This window comes from Orycteropus afer, unplaced genomic scaffold, assembly GCF_000298275.1.
Source record: "Orycteropus afer afer isolate SDZICR_OR568_19922 unplaced genomic scaffold, OryAfe1.0 scaffold00043, whole genome shotgun sequence".
In the NCBI taxonomy this organism is placed as follows: Eukaryota; Metazoa; Chordata; class Mammalia; order Tubulidentata; family Orycteropodidae; genus Orycteropus; species Orycteropus afer.
Window position 1 is genome coordinate 8,703,799 of NW_006921630.1, and position 23,660 is coordinate 8,727,458.

At 42.9% G+C, this 23,660-nt stretch overlaps 1 protein-coding gene across 1 annotated transcript in view; it reads left to right on the forward strand.

Moving 5' to 3' along the window:
* Positions 1 to 23,660, forward strand: part of CACNA1E (calcium voltage-gated channel subunit alpha1 E) — a 548,688-nt gene that overhangs the window by 9,974 nt on the left and 515,054 nt on the right. The window contains exons 2-3 of the mRNA XM_007937646.2: positions 18,864 to 18,969; positions 19,845 to 19,984. Coding sequence (XP_007935837.1) covers positions 18,864 to 18,969; positions 19,845 to 19,984 — 246 coding nt within the window. The remainder of the gene's footprint in view (positions 1 to 18,863; positions 18,970 to 19,844; positions 19,985 to 23,660) is intronic.

Sequence of the window (23,660 nt, forward strand, 5' to 3'; positions counted from 1 at the left end):
CCAGTGACAAGATGCTTTTCTGTTACAAAAAACGTAAGTTATAGGGAGTTTAGTTTCCACTTACTTTTTCCTGTTTCTGTTCTCTAAAGCAACATAGAACAAATATACTACTTATACACTTAAAGACCCAATGGCTGTTAGAAAAACTTTCTGTGATGATGGGTTTTTTATTTGTGCTGTCTAATACGACAGTCACTGGCTAAATGAGGCTCTTGAGTACTTGATAATCTAGTATATCTGATAATTAAATTTTTAATTTAATTTAAATAGCCACAGGTACAGGACAGCACAGGTAGAGAGGATAGATAATGAGTCAGAAAGCCTAAGTTCCTATTTGGATTCTGTCATTTACCAGCTTTGTATCTGGGCAAGGATTTTTTATGCTTGCTGTGCCTGGCTCCCCACCTGCCTCATGATCTCCCCAACCTACCTCAACCACTATAAACACCTTCTCTCCAGCTGTTCAAATGAGCCTGCTAATCCTGAGGGCACATATCTCTTCCACGCCATGTCTTTGCACTTGTCTCTCCTTCTGCCTGAAATGCCTTCCCTTTGTCCCATGCCCTCCTGGCTTTAAGATTATATTCAAAGGTCATTTCTTCTGTGAAACTGTCCTTGATTTACCTTGCAGAGTAAAACCATTTCCCTCCTCTGGGCTCCCAAATGGCACCTTGTTACAACACCTCTTACCACATAGCGTTAGTCCTGGTTTAAAATCCCTGCAAAGGCAGGGGCCGTTATCTATTAATTTTTGAATTGCCAAAACATGGCAAAACATAGTACAGTGTTTATCATCATTGGCATTTAACATATTTGTTTAAATTAAAGTAATTTTATTAGGTTATTATTTTTTTTAATTAAAGAAGTAGCATTCTATTTCTGACTTAAATTGAGGTTGAGGTTGTAGTCAGTTAAAATTCCTGAATTTCTTAAGTATGAGTTGATGACAGAGTTAGTTTTCTCTCACTCTGTACTCACTCAATTACTAAATCTAAATTGAGGACTTTTTCTATTTCAGGTACTTTTATCTCCTTCCTTTTGGCCCAATAGTCCATCCTGTAGAGATCCTTTTCAAGTGGAGAAAGGGGACTTTGATTGAGTACCCACCAAATACAGGCTCTCTATGTTTGAACAGAACAACAATGTGATAAATTATTGTTTTCCACATTTTAAACATTGGGAAACTGAAGCTAAAGAAGATGAAGTCACTTACCCAAGGTCATTACCAGTGAGTGGTAGAGAGTAAATTTTAATCCAGGTGATCCAACTCCAAAGTTTAAGTTATTTCCCTTACGCATTGTCTCTGGACTCTCTTGTTTAGTGAATGATCTGTCCACTCTGAGCTCTCCATCATCTGAAGATTTGATAAATACATACTTTATGCTTTCACTGAAGTGACTGATAAAATGTCGTTGAAATTGGGGATCTCCGTTCTGCTTATCATCAATGCATTAGTGAGTGCTCATCAACCATTCGGATCTTTTCAGATCCTCTGAATTCTGCATTAGCCAGCTGATTTCTCAGTACTGTAAGTGTATTGTGCAAGATATCCTCGTCACATGTTTTGCTGAAATCAGTACATGCATTATGACTATTTTATGTTTATTTTAGGCTAAGATGTAGCATCTTGATTTCTCCGAAGTCCACTCTTGGTATCCAGAAATTCACTTAGGTAATATTTTCTTTCTTTACAAGACAAGCCATACTCTAGAATCTTAAGAGTTAAATGTTATTTAGTTCAATACCAACCTGATGAAAGCTTTGCCTTAGAGTGGAAAGGGTTACTAGTGTCTACTTGGTGGCTATAGGTTGTCATAGTTAAAATAATGGGTTCTAGATTCAAATCTCGTATCATCTCTGCCACTTTCTAGCTATTGACATGACTTGGGGCAAATTGTTTAACCTTTCAGTGCCTCAGATTCCTCAAGCATGAAAATAGTAATTTTACCTATGTTGTTGTTGTTAGGTGCTGTTGAGTTGACATGGACCTATAGTAACCCCATGTGACAGAGTAGATCAACCCCACAGGGTTTTCTAGGCAGAGCAGGTCTTTCTCTCACGGTGCTACTGAGTGGGTTCAAACTTCCAACCTTTTGTTTAGCAGCCAAGTGCTTAACCATTGTGCCATTCCCCAAAAAACCAAACCCATTGCTGGAGAGTTGATTCTGACTTATAGCCATCCTATAGGACAGAGCAGGACTGCCTCAAAGGGTTTCCAAGGTTGTCATCTTCATAGGAGCAGACTGCTACATCTTTCTCCATGGAGCAGCTGGTGGGTTTGAACTACTGACCTTTTGGGTATCAGCCAAGTGTTTAACCACAGCACCACCAGGACTCCCATTGTGTCACCAGGGATCCTTAATTTTACCTATAGGGTGTATCTCCAAGAATTGTTGTGAATATCAGATGAGATAAAACATATACAATTATTAGAACAGTACCTGGCACATAGTAAGCAGTGAATGAATCTTAATTGTTCATATCTGGTTAATTGTAGATGAATCAACACTAAAGTTCTGCAGCCAAAATTATCCTTCTAGGAATACCATCTTTCTCCTGACTCTTACCAGGTTTCTAACCTGAGCACTGCCAGATAATGTTTATGTGACTGTGTGTTGATCTTGTGACCTTCCTGAGCCTCAAGAGTTTTCGGGTGTGAGGTGATATCACTCTTGCTTTGCTTAACTTGGGAGCTCTAGTGGAGTAGTGCCTAAGGCATTTGACTGCTAACCAGAAGGCTTACAGTTCAAACCCACTGGCCACTCCTTGGAAGGAAGACTGGGCAATCTGCTTCAGTAGTGATACTGCCTTGGAAACCCAAGGAAGGGTCACTATGAGTCTGAATCAACTCGATGGCAGTGAGTTTGGTGTTTTGGTTTTGCTTACTGTACAAGACTGTTGTGAGGCTAGCTGCAGCTAGTGTCTATGCAAGCCCTTTGTATTAGTGTTAATGTTGACAGAGTTAATAGATGCCTGACATTTATTGAGTATTTACTATGAGACAAATTACTGTGTTAAGTGTTTTCCATGGCTTATTGCATTTACTCCTTATGACAGTTGTGTGGAGATAGGCACCTTTGTTTTCTGTGTCTCACTGTTGAGATTAAGGTGTGGAGAGGTTAACTAAGTCTTCCGAGATCACATAGCTAGTGAGTGGTAGAGACCAGAATGAAGAGCCCATTCTCTTAACCTCTGCAGGTAGGTAATCATTCCACAATTTTTTTTTTCTCTCAGAATTACATTTTTTAAAAATAAATTTTGATTTTAAAAATTAAAAATGTTGTATTTTAAACATAAATACATCAAAATCTGTCTTTCTTAGTATGTTACTAAGGCCAGTTGGACACCTATATTGTTCCTAAAGACACATTCTGATTTATAACCCAGAAAAGATATATCTGCAGGAGTAATAATGATGCAGAATTTTCACAGAAAGTGTTTAGTAACTTGGATAAAGGCAGATAAGATATTTAAAACCGTCCACAACCTAAAACAAACTCACTAGATTTTTGTTTTTGCTTGTACAGAAGTGGTTGCCAAAAATTTTAGCTTGGCGCAGTTGATGGCGTGTGGAAGGATTTTTTTCTAGAGTCCTGACTTGGCCTTTGGGCAGATTTTCTTCCCAGGGGTTCCAACCTCCTAGCTAACTACTCCCTGGCCTTTCAGGTTTCTGAAGTATTGAGGATCTCTGTCTCTGTTCTAAGGAGCTCTGGTGGCACAGTGGTTAAAGCATTCAGCTGCTAACCAAAAGGTGGGTTGTTCAACCCACCAGCTGTTCCATGGGAGAAAGATGTGACAGTCTGCTTCTGTAAAGATTTACAGCCTTGGAAAAACCCTGTGTGACATTTTACTCTGTCCGGTGGAGTCACTCTAAGTTGGAATTGACTTGATGACAGGGGGCTTGGTTGTGGTGGACCTTTGTTCTATCAGAGAAGAGAATCAGAATTAGACTCCATCAACTGGGGGGGGAAGCGCCTGAAAGGGATAGAGGAATGTTGGAGTTGGGGGGTGGTTGTTGGTGCTTCATGGCTTGGAGACCTTGGAAATTGGCGTAATAAACTTGGTGGAAAGTTATCTGACCCTGGGATACTTGAGAACATTTTACCTGTGGAAACTGGATGCTTGTGTGGATGTGAATGGAGAATGAGGATGTGTCACTTGCCTTCAGGAAACCAGGCAGAAGACTTGAAAAAAATTAGGGAGTAGGACTGAAAAATAAAGGAACTGCCTCTTCTTTCTGGTAACTGTGGCTTTTAATTGCATGGAAATTTGTATTTGTGAAATAACTGAGCCATATGGATGCACAAGGATGCATGTGTTTTCCTGGTCTGTGGATTTGAGGAGCAGTTGAAGGGTGTGGGCTTGTCTGGAGGTGGGATGGGTAGGTGGATGTGGTAACATGAGGAGGGGGTATTTTGACAAGGCACTTGCTTCCTTCTGATAGGGATTTATGTATATATGTATTAATTTTTGAGATCACCACCTAACCCCTCCCAGTAGTTATATAGATAAGAATGCTACATCTCTGGGTATCTTCCTTCCCTGGTGATGATTAGAGAGTGACAAATGGCCACCCCTGAATGGTCAGGCACAGGACGACTATGCTCATTTCTGTTGTAAACAGCAGTTGATGAGCTCAAAAGAGCAAAGCAGAGGAATAGAGTCTTGGGAATGAAAGCTGTCCAACAGCCTTCCACACTTGCACTTGAAAGAGGCTGGCTTAGAACAATCACTGCACCATCATTACGTTTATTGTCTCTCTTTTTCCTCTTATCTTTGTTTACTTTTTGTCAATTCTTTAATCATAGAATTTTACCAGTGTTTTATAGGAACTGTGATCCAGGCCTGGAAAGCCTTTTCTTCCTCAGGATGCATCCCTGGAGTGGATGGAGGGAACTGAGCTTTAATGAATAATTGTTTTGTGACAGGATGTCACAGTGTGCTTTAGAGACAAACAGCATTTAATCCAACTCTGTATTAAGTGGATATTGCTATTCTCATTTTACAGATGATTGGCCCAAGGGCACAGGTCGATGTGGTCTGATGGACTCCATTGACTTGTCTCTTACTATTGACTTGTCTCTTACTGTTGCCTCAGACTAGCAGGTACTCTTCTCTAACAGAGCATCTGTTTAAGATGAAAGTGGGCACGCTTGCCTGTATCTGTAGCACCCATGGGTATGAGGCTCAACCCAGGAGGGAGTGAAGGATCAGTAGATGGGAGAAGAGCAGACATCGCTTATGCATCATCATGGTCATCATGAAGTGAACCTCAGATACCTTGTTCTATGTCTTTGGTATGCAAGCATGGGCTCTTTGCTGTTTTCTCCTCCTTTCACTAAGAGCTCCACTTCCATACTTCCCTCGCCATTTTGATTTGGAAATGACAGTTCTGCTTTCAATATTAGCATGTAAAATCCATTTTTTCCCCAACCTTGAAGAAGCTTGCCCTCACTTCTCTCTTTCTGGGATGAATTGCAGTGTGGAGAAGGCAGCTTTAGACTTTTTCTTTAACTTTTACCTTTTTGAATGTTTCTGCCTTTGCAGATTTTTAAAGAAACAGGGAAGGGGAGTAGCTGGAGAAAAGACTCTCATATCCCAATAGAGAGCATGGAAAAGTTTGTTGTTTGTTGTTATGTGCCGTTGAATTGGACCTGACTCATAGCAACCCCTCTTTGGGTTTCTGAGGTGGTATCACTATGGAAGTAGATTGCCCAACCTTCCTTCCGAGGAGTGGCTAGTGGGTTTGAACCTCCAGTCTTGTGGTTAGCAGTCAAGTGCCGTAGGCACTATGCCACCAGGGCTCCCTATAGAAAAGCTTAGAGTTGGTTTATGGAAGAGCAGCCTTATGTTTCCACACAGACCACCAATATGAGAATTCTAACCTTTCATCAGTTATCTCTTAGGGAAGTGCCTAGGCAATCCAGCTTGTCATGGACCTCCTATTTAATATTTTTGAAATGTACAGATATTTCCATTGATTTTAGATGCTTTCAAGTGTTCCATCATGTGCCAGGATTTCCATTTTGAATTTGTTATTGTTGGATGTCCTCATTAGTAGTAGCTTTATCAAAAATGGCTTCTCTTACTTGTAGTAGATGATGTTCTTTCTTTTTCCCCCACTTCCCATCATGCTACCTACTAGCACCATAGAATGATAGGCTATTAAAGGTATAGGGGCCCAAAAGAACCTTTTATCAAACCCCCTTATCTATAAGAAAACAGAGAGCCAGAGGTTAAGTGACTTGCTATATGTCTTTTTCTAAATGACAGGGCAGGGACTAGAACCCAGGGCTTTTTTAAAAATACATTTTATTGAAATATAAGTTATGTACAGTGAAGAACACAAAACTAAAAGAACCCACGGCTTTTGACTGTAAGTCTAGGTTTTCTTTTGTAACGTGTCCTTTTTCTCTTCCTCCATATTCTTTCTCTGCTCAGTCATCTTCCTTCTAGCTCCCTGTGTCTTCCTTGTCCCTTTATTAGTTAACAGATATGTGCTTCTAGTGTTTCTGTTGGGTTAGGGCGCAGGACACTAGATAAAAGAATCATGATTAATAACAAAGGAGTTAATTAAGAAAAGTTAAGAAAAAGCAGGAATGACTTAAACAACAATAACAACAACAGAAAAAAAAATGCCAAACCTACTGCCATTGAGTCCATTTCAACTCATAGCAACCTCATTGGGTTTCCAAGGCTGTAAATCTTTATGGAAGTAGACTGCCTCAATTGCCTCATGTTCCTCCTGTGGAGTAGCTGGTGGGTTTGAACTTCCAACACTGGGGTTAACAGCCAAATGCCTTACCACTACACCACCAGAGCTCCTTAGGAATAACTAAGAGAAGGATGATACATACGGGTGAAGCCAGCTTGCACTGATCCAGTGAGAATAGAAAACAGTGATTTCAGAACAATGGTAAAGCCCCCTTCCCAAAAATGTCTCTGGAGAGAGTCCCTTGTGAGTTGCTGGGGAACTTATGAAATGATAATACAGTACTCATTGGGCAACAGACTTTTACCCAGTGTAAAACTAAGACCAAGACTCAGCAGGTGGAGAATGAATGCTCAGGCAAGCACTTGCTTCAGAATGTTTGCTGAGCTCTTCAGTGGTCCTAAGAAAGATAAACTATCCAGATCCTGCTGAAAGAGATAGGTTCTTTGAGAATAATTGACTAGTGCTGGGATGGAGGAAGTAAGGGCAAATGCAGATTCCTTTCTTTAGAAACTTCCATTCAAGCTAAGAAGCCAGGGAGCTTTGTTTGATTGTTCTGATAGTAGGTACCTCAGTTTTTCAGGGAATGAGACAGAGTCCAGAGATGGTTTATAGCCCTGGCTCTGGACAAGTCTTTTCTCAGGCCTCACTATCCACATCTATAAAAGGAGCATGTTGAAACAGCACACTATGGTACCTTTCAAGGAGCCCTGGTGGCACAAACAGTTAAGCACTTAGCTACTAACTAAAAGTCTGGTGCTTTGAGCCCACCGAGTGCCTCCATGGGAGAAAGACCTGGTGATCTACTCCCATAAAGAACCCTATGGGGGCAGTTTTACTCTGTCACATGGGGCTACAGTGGCACCAAACAACAATAACTGACACTTTTCAGTTCTCACCATGTGCCCCTGAGATTCTAGTTTCCTTAGTAGTTATGTCACCTGAGTTGAGGAGACTGTTAGTTTGCTTGACCTCCAGCATCTAACACAGTGTTCTTTTCTTTGCACATTAGAATCAGTTGTGGAACTTCTAAAAATGCTGACACCCAAACTGCACCCTAGGCAAAGTCAACTAGAACTTCTGGAGATGGGACCAGGTGTCCTTAATTTTTAGAAGTTTCCCAAGTACTTATACTGTGTAACCAAGGCTAAGATCCAGGAATCTTCTAGAGTGGGAGGTGAGCCTTTTACCAGATTTTTAATGTTGTTGTTTCCTTTGGTTGTGCTTTACCAGGAGTTTTGTCTGATTCCTCTCAGTTCTCTTGCAGGTTACAGTGAAATAACAGGAGCTCCTGGGTTTCCTGGAACTCACCCTGAGAGAATGGGGCAGTTCATTCTTATGTTTTACTGCACTGCCACAGCCATTCACCTATGGCTGCTTCTGGTACATACAGTTGCACAGATCCCAGCCTTCTGTGATAAGGGTGATACTTCAGATTTCCTGAGCTCAGGTCCATTTAAGGGGACAATTTGAGGCTAAGGGATCAGAGTGAGTCTTGCTGAACCAGGAAGCTCTTAAGCAAGTAGCTGAAGACTCATTGAACTTCAGTCAGCCTTTGTAGTTAACCTCTTGTTCAGTTGAGGGGTTGGTCGAGCTCAACTCCCATCAAATACAGGAATCTACTCATTATGTCTCTGATAGTCACCCAGAGATAGGGAGCTTAGTGTAAGTGGTGTGCTGGAACTGGCTGGTCCCAGCCTTTGAGCATCCAACTCCATGTCCAGTGATGTCAAGTTGGTAGTTTGAACATGGCTGTTAAAAAACAGCCTATTGATACCCCAGAAATCACCAAATTTGATAAAAAAAGGGCTTTTCCCCTCAAGTAGCTGGTTGTTAAACATTTATTAGTACATCACTGAGCTTACTACTTAAAAAAAGAAAAAATAATTCATTCACTTGTGGGACAGTGGAAGTTCTTCTCTATATTGTCCCTATGTCTGCCTTTGGGTAGGTATCCCACCCTTTGGTATTAGTTTTACCCTCTGAAATAACTTAGAAAACATCTAAGCCCCTAATCACAAGCTAGCCCTTCAAATGTTTGAAAACAGTCATGATGTCTCTCTTAAGTCTTCCCTTTTCCAAGCTAATATGTTCCTTCAGCATTTTCTCATGTGGTTTTCAAGCACAGTATATGTTTCTGAACACTAGGGTACAGCTGCAGGCTTTTAAAGGAAAACAAGAATTCTCCTAGAGATGATCCATTGACTTTTTCACAAACGGCTTTTCATCTCCTTTATTCATTCATAGGACTGACTGACACCTTATGAAGTGAGTGTTGATATGAAATAGGATATAGTCTTGAGTGTGGTTGCTGATTGCAGCGACTGTCTTCTTTCCTAAAATGCAGGTAGCTGTCAGAACTCTTGATGGGCTCAAATACGTCAGTGGCATCAAAACACAAATCATTCTGGTTTCTGAAACAGATAATTTTCCGACCACTGCTTTGCTTTCTTCCAGAAGCTTTTGATATTCCCCTTTTCTTTCTTTCCTTTTCTGTAGTGTTCAATCATTTGTCTCCTGATCACCAAAACTGTATGTTGAATGACAGCGTTTTGAGTTCAGGATCCAATCAAACAAGTAATGAGTGCATTTGTTAAGACTTATCCAGTTGAATGTAATTGAAAACATTACATGAGCGGGGTGGGCAGTGCTGTCTTAATTTCTCAGAACTGTTACTCCCAATCTTTTTGGAATCTGGGGTTCAGAGTGTCAGACCAGCTTCAGTATTAGTTAACCAAAGTAGCACTAATGTGAATTCTTTAGTCATTTTGTATAGAGGGCAGGGTCCAGGAGTTCTTTGGTGTAAAAGCAAGGAAAAGCTGAATGTGGCTTCATAGCCAACATTGAAAAGGTAATGGTAGGTATCTTTTGAGTAACTGAGTCCATTGACCCCCATAAGAGAGCAGTGGGACTGTACCAGTGAACAGAAAGTCTTTTTAGGGGTTCTCTGCCTCTTTGTTATGTTCTCAATATTGCTTTCTTTGTCTTTCATTCATTAGATTTTAAGTTTTAAGGAGTAGGTGTAATGGCATTTCCATCTTCTTGACAGCCAGGGAGAGAGAGGAAGAGAAGGAGAGGTCTGTGTGTGTGTGTATGTTCAGGGCTGCCTGTCAGATGGTGAATCTGAACAGAGGCAGCTGTTGTCATGGTGATGGCAGGTTGCATCCCACCACCATGGAAACCAAAGTTAAAAAACTGATGTTAAGGCTGGAAGTCACATGATGCATTTTTGTTTTGTTTTGTTTTAAAAAAAGAAAAGGGGTTTGGATTTTCAATATGATCTTCTTTTATTATTTTTTTAAATGAGATTAGGTGGTGAGAAAAATTTCAATAAGGAGAGCAATGAGATAATGAAATGGGGCAACATGAAGTATGTTAAGCCTCCTATTTCATTTTTTCTGCTTAAAAACAGTGCATTTCTCCTGCCATAGGGGTGAGAAGAGGGATTACAGTATGAATTTCTACATATGTAGCCAGAGTTGTGCACTGGTAACTGTTCACATGGAGAGAAAAAGGGCTTAGCCTTCCTGCCCTTTGGGGATGATGTGTCATTCACACTCTGTTGATCATCCTGAGGAAGTGATTGAAAACCTGAAAGTATTGTTGAGAAAGGAGATGGAAATGGAGATATGAGGTTGGTCCATAGATTGATAAATTCAGAACATTAACATTTGTTTTCACACAATTGGAACATTCATTGGCAATCCTTCAGAATGTGGTTCCCTATGTGTATTTCCTTTTCTGGGTTTGTCTCCTTTGGGAAGACTTGTCCTGTGAGGTGAGGTGAGTACAGAGGAGCCCTGAAGGGGCCCATTAAGGAGAACATCAACCTCTGGGATGACACCTGTGGACTTTGGCTTAACTCTGAACCTGGGACCTCTCATTTGAGTGAATAAGGGGTGGGAAAAGCTTACTGAGAAACCATGAGAAACCCCTCTTGGGTCTGCATCTTTTTACCTCATACTGACTTTCACTTCATATCACAATCTAGAAACAAGGTGAGACAATCCTTCCAGGAAGGAGAGCTGGCTTTAGGCCTGTTGTAACAGTGTTGGTTTTAATTTTCTTTTCAGTCTGTGAAGGGTTGAAGAATTACACTCATGGCATCTATGACTGGCAGGCAGACATTCCTGTGAGAAGCTCATGGGAAGGGTGAGAATGAACATGAGGGATGCAGACAGGCTCTGTTGAATTGATGGTGGTAACTAATGCTGTATTTGTGTTTTAAGCACAAGGTCTCATTTCTTCAGTAGTACTCATTTCTCCAGGACAGATACATCTTTCTCAGTGGGCTTAGGAGAAGGGGATATGATCTCAACAGCATGATCTCACTGATTTTCCATCAGGGTCTCTAGGAGCTGGAGCCAGACTTCTGTGATGGTTCACCCTCTTGTTCTCAGCCTCGGCCTTGGGTATGATTAATGTCCCTTCTAATCACTGGGAGAGATTGCATCAGAGCCATCAGCTTCATAAATCCTCCATGGGGACTAGTGTTTGGATGTGCTTTCCATATTCCCAGGAGGTCTGGGCCAAATGTCTTTGCTTTATTCCCGGAGGCTCATTACCATAATTTTCTGTTCAATCCCTCATTGGTGTGGATCTCTTTCAATGTCAGGCTGTGGCTACAGTCAACCAGTCCCCTCCTGGAGGCTTTGACCATGAACAGATGCTTTCTCCAAAGCTTTGAGTCACAGCAGATGCTTAGAGATGGATTTATTAGGGTACTAAAAATGACTGTGCATTTGTGTAGCACCTTACAGTTTTCATAGTGCTTTCATATGTCATTTTAGGCTTTGATCCTTTCATATTTCTGGTTTGGTTCTGTGGGGATGGATGATAGTGGCTTCCCCTGACTTTTTAGTGCTATGTTGGAGTATCTTTTTTTTTTTTTTAAGTCGTGATTTGGGTGAAAGTTTACAGAGCAAATTTGCTTTCCATACAGTAGCTCACATACACTTTGTCTCATAACACTGACTGCAATTTATCACAATGCAACAGCTCCCCTCCCACTCCCTACCCATAGTTACCTCTTCCCTGTATCCTTCTCTTCTGTGCACTCCTGCCCCCTGAGCTGTCTTTCGGTGCATACATAGCCCTTCTATCCTCCTATGATTGTTCTCTCCAATGAGTGTATCTACCTAATGTAAATATTCAGCTCATGTGCCTGTCTTTTTTTGGCTGAAAGCTACAGTAGTGGGTTCAGTTCCAGACCTGAAGGGCAGCTAGGGGCCATAGTCTCAGTGACTCCATCAGGCTATATCAGACCAGCAACATTTGTCCCTTTTTTTTTTTTTTTTTTAAATGATTTTGAGTTTGTTCCACATTGTTCTCCTACTCTATCCAGGACCTCCTGCATAGATCCCCTTCTGAGTGGTTGACAGTGGTAGCTGGGCACCATCTACTTTTTCTGGTCTCAGTCATATAGGCTGAGAGTTGCATGGTGTACCAGTCACTTGGACTGATTGTTTCCATGAATCTTTAGTTTTCTTCATTCTTCTTTGCTCTGGATGAGGAGAGACCCATCGTTGCATCTAGGTGGCTGCTTGTAAGCTTTTAAGGTCCCAGTCGCTACTCACCAAAGTAGGATGTGGAACAATGTTTTGTGTAGTATGTTATGCCAACTGAGCTTGATGTCCCCTGTGACTATGGTCTGTGTTGGGACAGCTTGTACAGGGTGTGTCCTGGCTCTGGTTTCCCATTGCTAAGCTACCTTTTCTTCAAGGCCTTCTAGGTTTTGAGGAAGAGTTTGACTACTCTCATATTTAAAAAACAGCATGAAAGCTTTGGATAGCTGTATTCCACTATTACTCATATTTAAAATGACTCTTTGGTGCAGGGCTTTGAGAGAATCACAGAATAGCCAGGGCCCTTTTCCTACTGTGCAATCTACTGCCATAAAGATTTACCACCTCGGAAACCCAATGAAGGTTGCTGTGAGTCAGAATTGACTCGATGGCAGTGGATTTTTTTCCCCCCTATTATTGCCTTTGAGTTAAAATCCCTCTTGTTAGAATGCTATTTATGTGCAGGTGAGGGTGTGTGGAGAGGACACTAAGGACATTCAGATCACCTTCTGGGACTGTTTTATCTCTTAGAAAATAAAGAGTTTCTTGTGGGGAGATTGTTGTGGACCTGGGGTGAGGGGTGGAAAAGTGAAAAGGAGGCTGCAACCTATTCTAGACTCCCCCAGGAGTTTTCAGGAAGTGCCTGAGTGACCACAGGCTGCTCCCCGCAGAAGTGCCTTCTCCATTAGGCCTTGAGTCAGGGAGAACATGCAGCATCTCTGCCTGCCTGCCTGTCCCAGGTGGCTCCTCAGAAACTGTGTCCTTAGGATCCTGATGTAATAGTCTCTGGGAGGAGACAACTGAGAGCAAAGGGACTCTAGATCAGCATCCTTTTGGTAATGGAGATGGGTAGTTCCCCCTCAGTTTGTTGCTTGAGACCTCAGCCCCTCCAAGACCTATACCTGAGAGACACATCTTTGTCTAACCTGCAAAGAGCATTTGTTGGACCTATGGGCCATAAATAGGTCCAGGGGAGGCTCTGCTGGTATGGACAGCCTGATGGCTGAGCCCCTAGGGCAGCCCTTAGGGTTCTGTTGATGGCAGAGCCAGTGCTATCCCTGTAGCCTGGAGGTCAGCCTTCTTCCTTGCCCCAGCTTTCTCTTCTTCAGGAAGGAAATGAACAAATGGCAGGTGTGCAGGCCGAGCAGCACTGCTCAAATTAGCTGTGTTGCTAAGGAAACAAGTCAACCATTTAGAGGAAGGAGCATTGGGTAAAGGAGATAAATCAATAAGTGAACCTATTTTTATCATTTCCCTAATGATGGACTTGAAGCTGCTAGACAGAGAAGGGAGAGTGGAACAACACAGGTCTTCATTAATGGGCTCAGAGGGAGAAAGGAGTGAAGAGTGTTTGGGGAGATTTGTTGGGAAAGTTTAGAAAATGAGGCCCCTAGTGAGCAAAGAGTGAGCAGAATAAGGGAGAGGAGATGTCTTTATAGATTTCAGAGCACTTTCATGGTCATTTTCTCACTTGGTCCAGTCCCTTTAATCTCTCTCATTTGATCCTCTCAGAAATCCTATGTGGATTTCCAAGACCATCATCACCTTGGGTTGGTTTTTGGTGCCTTTTTGCAGAATATATACAGCTTTGATTGATTTTATGATTGTAAATTAATATATACTCAATAATACTCACGAACGTGATACATAAAGGAGTGAAGGAGAACATGAAAATAACCCTGCTACCCAAAGGTAACTCATTATCCTTCTAGAAAGACAAATTATATTTTTCTTTTTTTCCTTTTACCTTAAATGGGTTGTCTATGCACACTAGTGTCTGTTTTTGAATAGGCAATGTATGTACAAAGTATGAAATACAAAAGTTCAAATGAGTATGCAATGTAGAAAAAGTATGAGATACCTTTTTATAAGGATACCTTTGGCTCTGGTTTCCCTATGCTAGTCATTTATCAATTGATTTACTGGTTCTTTAATTAAAAGCAGTGATTGAATGCCTACTGTGTGCCAAGGAATCCCTTCATGGTGCAAATGGTTAAGAGCTTGGCTACTGACTGAGAGGTTGGTGGCTCGAGTCTAAGCACAGGCTCCTTGGAAGAAAGTCTTGGTGGTCTGTTTCTGAAAAATCAGCCATTGAAAACCCTATGGAGCACAGTTCTACTCTGACACAGGTGGGGTCTCCATGAGTCATAATCGACTGGATGGCAACTAGTTAGGTGTTTTGGTTTGCTCTGTGCCAAGTGAATAAGGTGGGCAAAGTTCCTGCCCTCAGGCTCTCATGCCTTGCTTCTCCATTAGCTCTGCTTGTTCAAGATCTCAGAGCACAAATAATTGCCAGGGATAGATCTTGATCATTCACTAAAATATGTTTTGTGTAAGGCACAGAGTGTAATGGGAATCACTGGACTCCTGGGCAGGAAAAATCACAGTCCTAGACAGACCTTCCTCCTGCCCCTGATGGTGATGGCCATGAAAAATGGTGTTCTTTGAGGTCGTGGCAACTTGGAGCTTCTTTTTACTTCTCCAAGTCACATCTTTGTCTAACCTACAAGGAGCATTTGTTGAACCTATGGGCCATAATTCAGGTCTAGGCTCTTTTTGTTGGAATGTAGCAGAGCCATTGCTGTTGGGCTTGAAGTTCTACTAGCAGGAAGAAATGGGAGTGTCACTTCTGAGTCACTACTAAGAGTGGGATTCAGCAGGAGTCCCAGGCCTGCGCCCAACTGAGTGACAACAATCCTGTCTTTATAATGACTCCTCATTGGAGCTGCTCCACAAGAGGATCCCTCACATTCATTCAGACATTTACTTAACTTTGATTAAGCTCTTGCTGTGTACCAAGAGCTCTAGTAGGCACTGCTAGGGGAGAGATGAATGAAACATGGCCATTGCTTTCAAGGTATAATTTCTTGTGGAAGTTAAATAAGAGAAGAAATAATAAAATTCCACATGTCAAAGGGCTAGAGGCCTCAGGGAGAAAGTATCACAGGTGAGGTGGAATTTCAGATTGGTCTTAACATCTGACAGAAAAGGAGTGTAAAGGCCACAGCAGGCTGAGGCAACAGCACACAGATTTAAGTAGGTCCTTTCTTGTGCTTTCTTCAGAAAGGAATGTTGAGATGAAGTTAAAGGAAAGGGTTGTAATGGAGAATGTCCAGTGTCTAGGTAGAATTGGATGTTCTCTTCTGCTCTGCTCTCCTAAGACCTCTTTGGTCCCATCCTCTCTTTCACCTAGTCTACAGATGTACAGAATCCTTGTAGTTTCACCTTTCCTCTAAACTAAAATCTTATCTCAGATTCTTAATTGTCTAGATATGAAATCTTCCTGAGGTCTAGATGTGTTATAAGACCTACAGGGACACCCCTCTCAGGGGTGTGTGCATCTGAGCAGGTTTCAAATTTTTAAGCCCAAGGATTACTGCTCTGAATGAGTTCTTAATCATCAGACTGCAGGCAGAAGGTTTGCGGAGGAAAGAAGTAGAAATGTAGTCTTCTCAGAACTTGTGAGTTACCACATTCCCACCTTTAGATTTCAGCCTTCATGCCCTTCAGGTGCCAGTCTCTGGGACCTCAAGAATTCTCAGCCATTCAGATACTCAACACACAGTGTGGCTCATTGGGGGCAAGAGCCAGTCTTTACCCTGAGTGTTCTGAAGTATTGATGGCCAGGCCATCACTTGGACATTTGCACTTAGGCATTCTGGGCTAATTGAACTTCCAGGTCCTGGCAGGGAGCTCTATGATTAGATTATCTGGGTGGGAAAATGGAGGTGTGGAAGTGGGAGCAAGGCATGGAAGGTAGCAGGGGAGCTGCGGCAGCCCAAGCCAGTATTGCCACTGGAAAGGCCTTGGAGATGCACAGCTGCCAGGACCTGGCTTACCTGTAGGCTCATCACCTGGAAGCCCATTTTACTTTTAAACTTATGATTATCACTGTCAGGTTTGCAGGGGAAGATGACTCAATCCTCAAAAGCAACCATCATTCCCCAGCAGATCAGTGAGAGCTAGTGATGTCAGCGGCTTGAGTGAGAAAGTGCAAGTGTGTTCCCAGTCCCACATCCCATGCTAGGTGCTGAACTCTGAGTCTGTGGAGCAGGTTTCTGGGCTTGCATGGGGGTATCCCTAGCCAGGTTTCAGGCTAAGCCTTGGGGAACAGTCATAGGGAACGTATTTGTTAGGAATGAGGATGGGCATGAGAAGAAGGCACTGGTTTCATATCAGTGGGGGAATCTTTTCCTATGGCCACCAGCCCCTCCCCCCCAACACACACACACTCTTGGGGACTGGCAATGAGACCTGCTTTGTGTCTCGGGGCTTCCCAAATATGTGCCTACAAGCACTATTTCCTAGACTGATGCTCTGGAAAATAGGTTATTTGGAGAAGCAAGTTTGGGAAAGGCTGTGTACTGTTCTCAAGGCCCTTTGCAGGATGAAATGCAGATTATATACATTAGTGTTAAAGCCTCCAAGAAGTCTTTCTGGGAAGAAACATGCTTAATGTCATTTATTCCAGGCTTTCCCTCATGTATTTGCTTGTAAGTTCCTGTGGCACTGGTATTCCATTTCTCCACTATAGGAACACTGCCTTAAATGTCTTCAGTTTTTAGTATTATTTGTCTCTGACTTGCAAGTTTGTTTTTACCAATTCCCTCTCAGGACCCATTTTCACTTTACCAGTTGGGTCTGGGAATTCCAAACCAGGTCCAGGACAACCTAGCCTGTCCCTGGGGCTTATGGGACACAGGTAGTAGTGTGGCTCCTGGTTGCCCTACATTTGTTCAGAGCTCTGGGTTAGAGCTGTGATGAGGGTGGGGAGGAGTACTATGCTTGGGATCATAGGCCTGGGGCCCTGGGTGGGAAGGATGGGGGTACCAATCCCCCTGAGAAGTAGACATCTGTGATAATGTGTTCTGCCTGCATGTTTAGCTCTCAGAGGCTGGGTTCCACCCAGAAAGATTGAAGGAAGAGGGATGCCAAGGTGTGTGGAGGGCATCTCCATGCAGTGCCTGGGAGGGTTTAAGCAGAGTGGGATGTTGAGGCAGGGGGCTGGCTCCAAGGTGTTCTGAGGCCTGTCCAGTTTTCATATCCAAGGGCTGAGCCACAGGGCATCAGAGGCTAGCATAGCTGTCCCTAGGGAATGGATCCTGTGTGTGTGTTGGAGGTGCGTGGGAAGGAAGGACAACTAGCTGCTAGCGAAGGGGCTGTGACTCAGGGACTCATGGTAATGCGGAAGGAAACGATGCTGGCAAATCCCAACAAGAAGGAAAAGGACCCGAGGCTCAGGTGCAGCCAGTTATCTCACTCCCTGTAGCCTCCCATCCTGGTACCTGGACTAGAGCAACTTGTAGGGCATGTGAGCTTGCATACACAACCTCAGCCTGGATACTGCCCTATGCCTGCCTTTCCTCAGAGCTGCCTTGAATGTCCATTTACCCTTGATACAAATGTCATGGGGAGGTGGGGCATCACAGGACATGTTTATGATTTTCTCCCTAGGAAGGGCTTTGGGCCTTGCATCCTACACAGCCAACCTGGATATGTGGGGCCCCTTCCCTTCTCCCACTTCACCAGAACTACTACTCTTCCCTCCTGCCTGGATTTCAGAAGCTGCCAGAGCACAGGTTGCTCAGCAAGACCAGTGGCAACAGCTCACTTGTGTTTGTCATAACAGTAGTTACAGAGTGAAATCAAATGTACAGAATGACTTGACACTGGGAGCTGGTGAGTCCCTCTTTTCTGAGAGGCCCCCTCCTCCTTTCCCCTGAGTTTGCGACAAAACCGTTCCGCAGGAGTCAGGATGCTGATGCTTGAGTCATAGCCTGTTTTTCACAAAAGCACGGGGAGCCCCCTCACCTGTCTTCAGAGAAATGTAACAGAATAAAGCCTGACTTCATTTTCCACACATTTGTGGGGTGGTCTCTAGAAGTGTGGCTTACATTATGCTGGGTTCAGTCTCACGTTGTGGGTTTTGGTTCCTATAGCTGTCCAAGCTTAGAGGAAAATAAGGTGGGACAGAGCAAGCACCTCCTGGCCCCACTAACTATTTTTATGAATTACATTTTGAAATAGAAGAGAGCTCACGTGGAGAGAATTGTTTCTATTCCAAGACTGTTTCTTTTGCTTGGTTGACTAGAGGCCCTAGAGGAGGGTCTTCTGATATGATTCCCAGAGAAAGCAAGACCAGCACAGCTGGATCCTTGTGAAAGCATCTTTATGCATCTAGTGCTTTAAAGACTGGGAAAAACTAGGGGCCTGAAATGCATTGATCATGTTTCTTCCTTCCTTCTTCCCTCATTTTCAGCCCTGGCTAATTCCCAGATATGTCACTGAATTCACTAAGATCTCTCCAAACTGTCTGCCATACATCTATCTATATATTGACTTCATATTTCCTTTTCTTGGAAAGGTTCCTTTGTGTTCAGAGGCCAGTCAGAAGCAGTGATGGTTTGATATGCCAAGGACCATCCAGTGTTCAGGCTGCCTCTTAAACTGATACAAATCATGCAAACTGCATGTGCACAGTGTTGATTGACATAGTTTGTGTATTTATATGCGTGGCCGCCTTGGAGGCAGCACTCCTCCAAGTGAATTTACTTGGTGAATTTACTCCTTAATTACCCTTTTCCCACGCCGTTTGAGTACATGATCCTGGCCACCATCATTGCCAATTGCATCGTCCTGGCTCTGGAGCAGCATCTTCCGGAGGATGACAAGACACCAATGTCCCGCAGACTGGTATGTGCCTCCTCCTTCTCACCTTCTTTCCCTCTCTTTGTCTCCCTTGGATCCTTTTTTCCTTCTCTCCATCTCTCTCACCTTCCCTCCTTCCTTACCTTATATAGGCGTTTGTCCTGTGCTGAAGGACAAGTTAATGACAAACTCGATTGGGATTCATGAGGAAAAGAGGTTAAGCTTTGAAACCCCCAGTCCCAGGAAGTTTTGAGGGTATTGCAAACACTTGAATAATGGGCATTGGAGTCATTTGTTTCTCTCCCCCTTCCCAAGGGACTTTTGAAATGGGGAGAGAGGATGAGGAAAATATAGGAGATAGGATGAAGAATGCTTAAAGCCTATGTGTGTTCATGGGCATGAACTTCCTAAACACTTACATTCATATTCTCCTTAAAGAAATGATTAACATGTCTAATGTATTCCCCTTAAAGAGAGCAAACAAATTAAAGAGAGCTTAAAATCCAAATGTGTGGGTAAGTGTCTGTGCTTGAAACCCTTGGAGGAGAACACCTAAGCTTCCAACTTACGGGAAGACTAGCAGTGGAAAAACTAACCCTTTAGGGCAAAACCAGGATAATTCATGACCTTCCTGGGAAGGAAGTCTGGTCCCTAGGTGTAACCCCCATGCTGTCGTCTCTACAGGTGGTTCTCTGGGGTTTCCTTTGCTCTTGTACATGTCATGAATCACTGAGAGCTTGCAGCCCGAGGTTTCCTTTCATCCTTCATATCCTCACTTCCCATCTACACATGGGGCTAGCTTAGCACAGATGTCCAGGTGTTCCTGTAGGAGAGAGAAGAAGGTCTGAGCAGTGGAGGTGGCTGGTATGTGCCTTTGCCTGTGTCTGACAAGTCCCTGTCTTTGCTCCCTGTCTCCACAGGAGAAGACAGAGCCCTATTTCATTGGCATCTTTTGCTTTGAAGCTGGAATCAAAATTGTGGCCCTGGGGTTTATCTTCCATAAGGGCTCATACCTCCGCAATGGCTGGAATGTCATGGACTTCATCGTGGTCCTCAGTGGGTGAGTACTCTTCCTCTTTCTTTGTGTGGGGCCCTGTGGTGCCATGAAGTGGCTGGTGCAGGGGAGCCAGAGATGTAAAGACAGCATCTGTAAGGATAGAAGTTGAAGGATAAGATTCTCCACAGGGCTAGCTGACAGGTGACCACCTACAAGGGAGGTGGGGTGCTCTGTGGAGATGCATGTGACATTGGACAGAGGCCCTGGAACTCTCAGTAAGGTCTGGCTGCTGCTTCTCAGTTTCTCATTCTTCGTGTGGCTAGTGCTGAACACACATTTCCCTGGGGAGGGCAAAATTTCCTAGTCAGCCTTTTCACTAAAGCAAGCAGCTGTCTCCGCAAAAGATGGGCCAAGAGATGCAAAGTTTTTGAGTGGTTGAAGATACTCAGCCAGATTTTCTGAACTGATTACTGAGACTCATGTCCTGACAACAATTTTTTTGTGTGTGTTTTTTAGATTGATTAATATGAGAAGGTATACAACTAAACCACATTTAAACATTGGATATATCATTCTTTTGGAAATTAATATATGAATACTACATTAGGTCTGGCCTGGTGTCATAGGCAGCATATGTGACAGTAGTGACATATTTTGATATTTGACGAATCGTTCTTTTGGTGTGAATGCAGTACTACGGTATTGGGCTGATTCAATGCTGTTGGTGGCATCTGTGATGAGCCTTATGAATGGTGGTAATGGACATGCCCCACTGGGCTTTGTGCCTTTCTGGAGAGACTGCTGGTCTCTGTGTCAGGTGGCTTTTGGTGCTTGCAAAGAAGAGAGCAGTCTAAGCTCTGTGAGGGGTCCCATGTGCTATGCCAGGTGTTCATGGAAGTTCCCTTACCCAGCTACCTAAAAGAAGTAGTTCAAACCTGTAAGGGAAAAAGAGAGTAGAGTATAAAGGTGAGGAGAGTGGAGATACATAACCAGCCATTATGACTAATCAAAATGAGAGGGAGTGTTTAAAGAGAGAAAAAGGAACCTCCACTCACCCAGGGAGTAGCCAGAGGGACAGGGCTGGGTGAAGTCTGAGAAGGTTTGGGAATGTTTGCACATATTCATTGTTTTGTGAAATGGACATAATAATCATATTTTTAACCTTTTTGCCAATTGTGATTAAGTGAAAGAGAAAAGGCAGAAGATGTAATGGAATAAAACGTGTACATGGAAGCATATAAGCAGCAAGCCCCTCAATATAGGGAATAGATAAGTAACTGGGGATGACCATTCATGTTTCAGTAAATTTGTTGCCTTACAAAAGGATTTTCTGCAAATTTTTTTAATAGAAAATTTTACTACTGCATTTTAAATGGGATTTGATATATAGATATAATAATTAATATATAATGTTACAGAAGTATGTTGTCATGGAAAACACAGATACCTGGGTGATGTTTTAAATGCCACTAAAATATATAATCTGGTGTATTAGGAAAGGCTTACATGTGAATTTGAGCCATTTAGAAGTGTTGTGATTCTGTCTAGAGGAAAAGTTGCATAATGCATAGATATTATATGTTAAGATTGTGGGGAATCTTAGTCATGCTGAGTTTTTATGTGTCAGAGCCCATCTGAATTTCTTGTAGTCCATTTATTTTTGTTTTAAAGTACATGCACACTATTGTGCAACCACCAGCTCTGTCTAGTTCGAAAACGTTTTCATTACCCCAAAAGAGAACTCCATACTTAGTAAGCAGTTAAAAAAACTCAAAACTCACTGCCATTGAGTCAGACCCAACTCACAGCGACCCCTCCTTGGATTTCTGAGGTGGTGTCACTACAGAAGTAGATTGCCCAACTTTCCTTTTGAGGAGTGGCTGGTGGGTTTGAACCGTCAGCCTTCTGGTTAGCAGTCAAATGTCTTAGACACTATGCCACCAATTACTCCCCATTTTTCCCTCCACCCACTCCTGACAACCACTAATCCACTTTCTGTCTTTATAGATTTACCTGTTCTAGATATTTTATATAAATGGAATCATACACTATGTGATCTTTTGTGTCTGTCTTCTTCCACTTAGCATAATATTTTCAAGGTTCAGCCATGTTGGAGCATGTATCAGTACTTCATTCCTTTTTGTGGCTGCATAATAATCATATTTATTCCCCCATTTACATATAGTGCTTTCATCTACCACATTATATCAATTCTAAGATGTGGCGTTTTCACAATTGAACATCTGTAGAATCAGCCTCTGTCTTACAGTGTTGCTGCTGTTAGCTGCCATTGAGTCGGCCCCCGATTCATGGTAGCCTCATGCACAGTGGAACAAAATGCTACCCAGTCCTGTGCCATCCCCATGATTACTTGCTGATTGGACCATGTGATCCATAAGGCTGTCACTGGCTGATTTTCAGAAGTAGATTGCCAGACCTTTCTTACTGGTTTGAGTCTGGAAGTTCCACTGAAACCTGTTCATGCAGGCTTCCACTGACAGATGGCTAGTGGCTGCACATGAGATATATTGGCTGGGAATTGAACCCAGGTTTTCCTCTCAGAAGGGAAGAATTCCACCTCTGAACTCTCACTACTCATGAGTCTTATAATAGTGACGTAATATAGTTTAATTGGTAACTCTCTCTCTCTCTTGCTTTCTCTCTCCTGTCTTCTTAGTGATATATAAAATAAAGGAGCCTCTTAAAATTGATGAGATCTTAGATTTGGTGAAATATGCTATAATAGTATATAAGCTTCATACCAACCTGGTAAGGCAGGCAGAGCAGGCATGATGGCCCCATTTTAGATATTAATTGTCTAGTTCCCAGAGAGGCTAAGTAATTTGCCCAAGATCACCCTGTTTCTTGATGGCAGATGCAGGAGTTGAAGCTGTGCTTTTTGATCCTGGGCTGGTGCTTTTGTCACTGCCCCCACTGCACCCTCTCCAGGCCACATGAGTTCCTGACACCTGCACCCACAGTACTGACAGCTCTACTTCCCACCTGATCTCCAGGTGTCACCTCACATTTCTTCCTGTGCACAGGAGGAGTGACAGGTGCTGGGGCATGACACAGTCCCTTGGGCTGAGGCAACACGGCTTCTCAGCTCAGTGTGTGACAGGAAGGGAGGGCAGGGGAGCTGGGTATGGAGGTGTGAGACAGAACAGGCTCACTATAAGTCCTTCTGTGGTTGACCTGGGCTATCACGTCTGTCTGCCACTGCTGACCTTCTAACCTTTAGTATTCTTAGGCCTATAAATTGAAGAGGTCATGGTTTAGAAAGTGCATTTATTTAAATTACTTCATCTTATCTTGATAATTTCATAAATGAGATGTTGTTTTTGTCATTTTACAGATGAAGAAACTGAGGTTCTTGAGGGTATGTTACTTGCTATTAGGTGCTAGAACTAGGACTTGAACCCACATCTTCTGGCTGCATGTTCCTTCTTTGACATTCATTTCCCACACCATCAGCCACTCCAAATTTCAAGGACTCTTTGGTTCTCTAGATCTGTGATTTCACATACCTTTGGGCCTCTTGAAGCAATGTGGGGGGCCCAGGGCGGGACATAATTACAGGAATATTTCCAACCCAAGCTGAGGCTTCATACATGGGTTGAAGAGAACCAGAGCCCCACACATCCATCCAAAGACTTCTCTCTGTGGACTTGCAATAAAAAACTCCATGCTTAAAAAAAAGTAGGGGGGGGACCAGGTTTGCTGGTCTGATAGAGCCTGA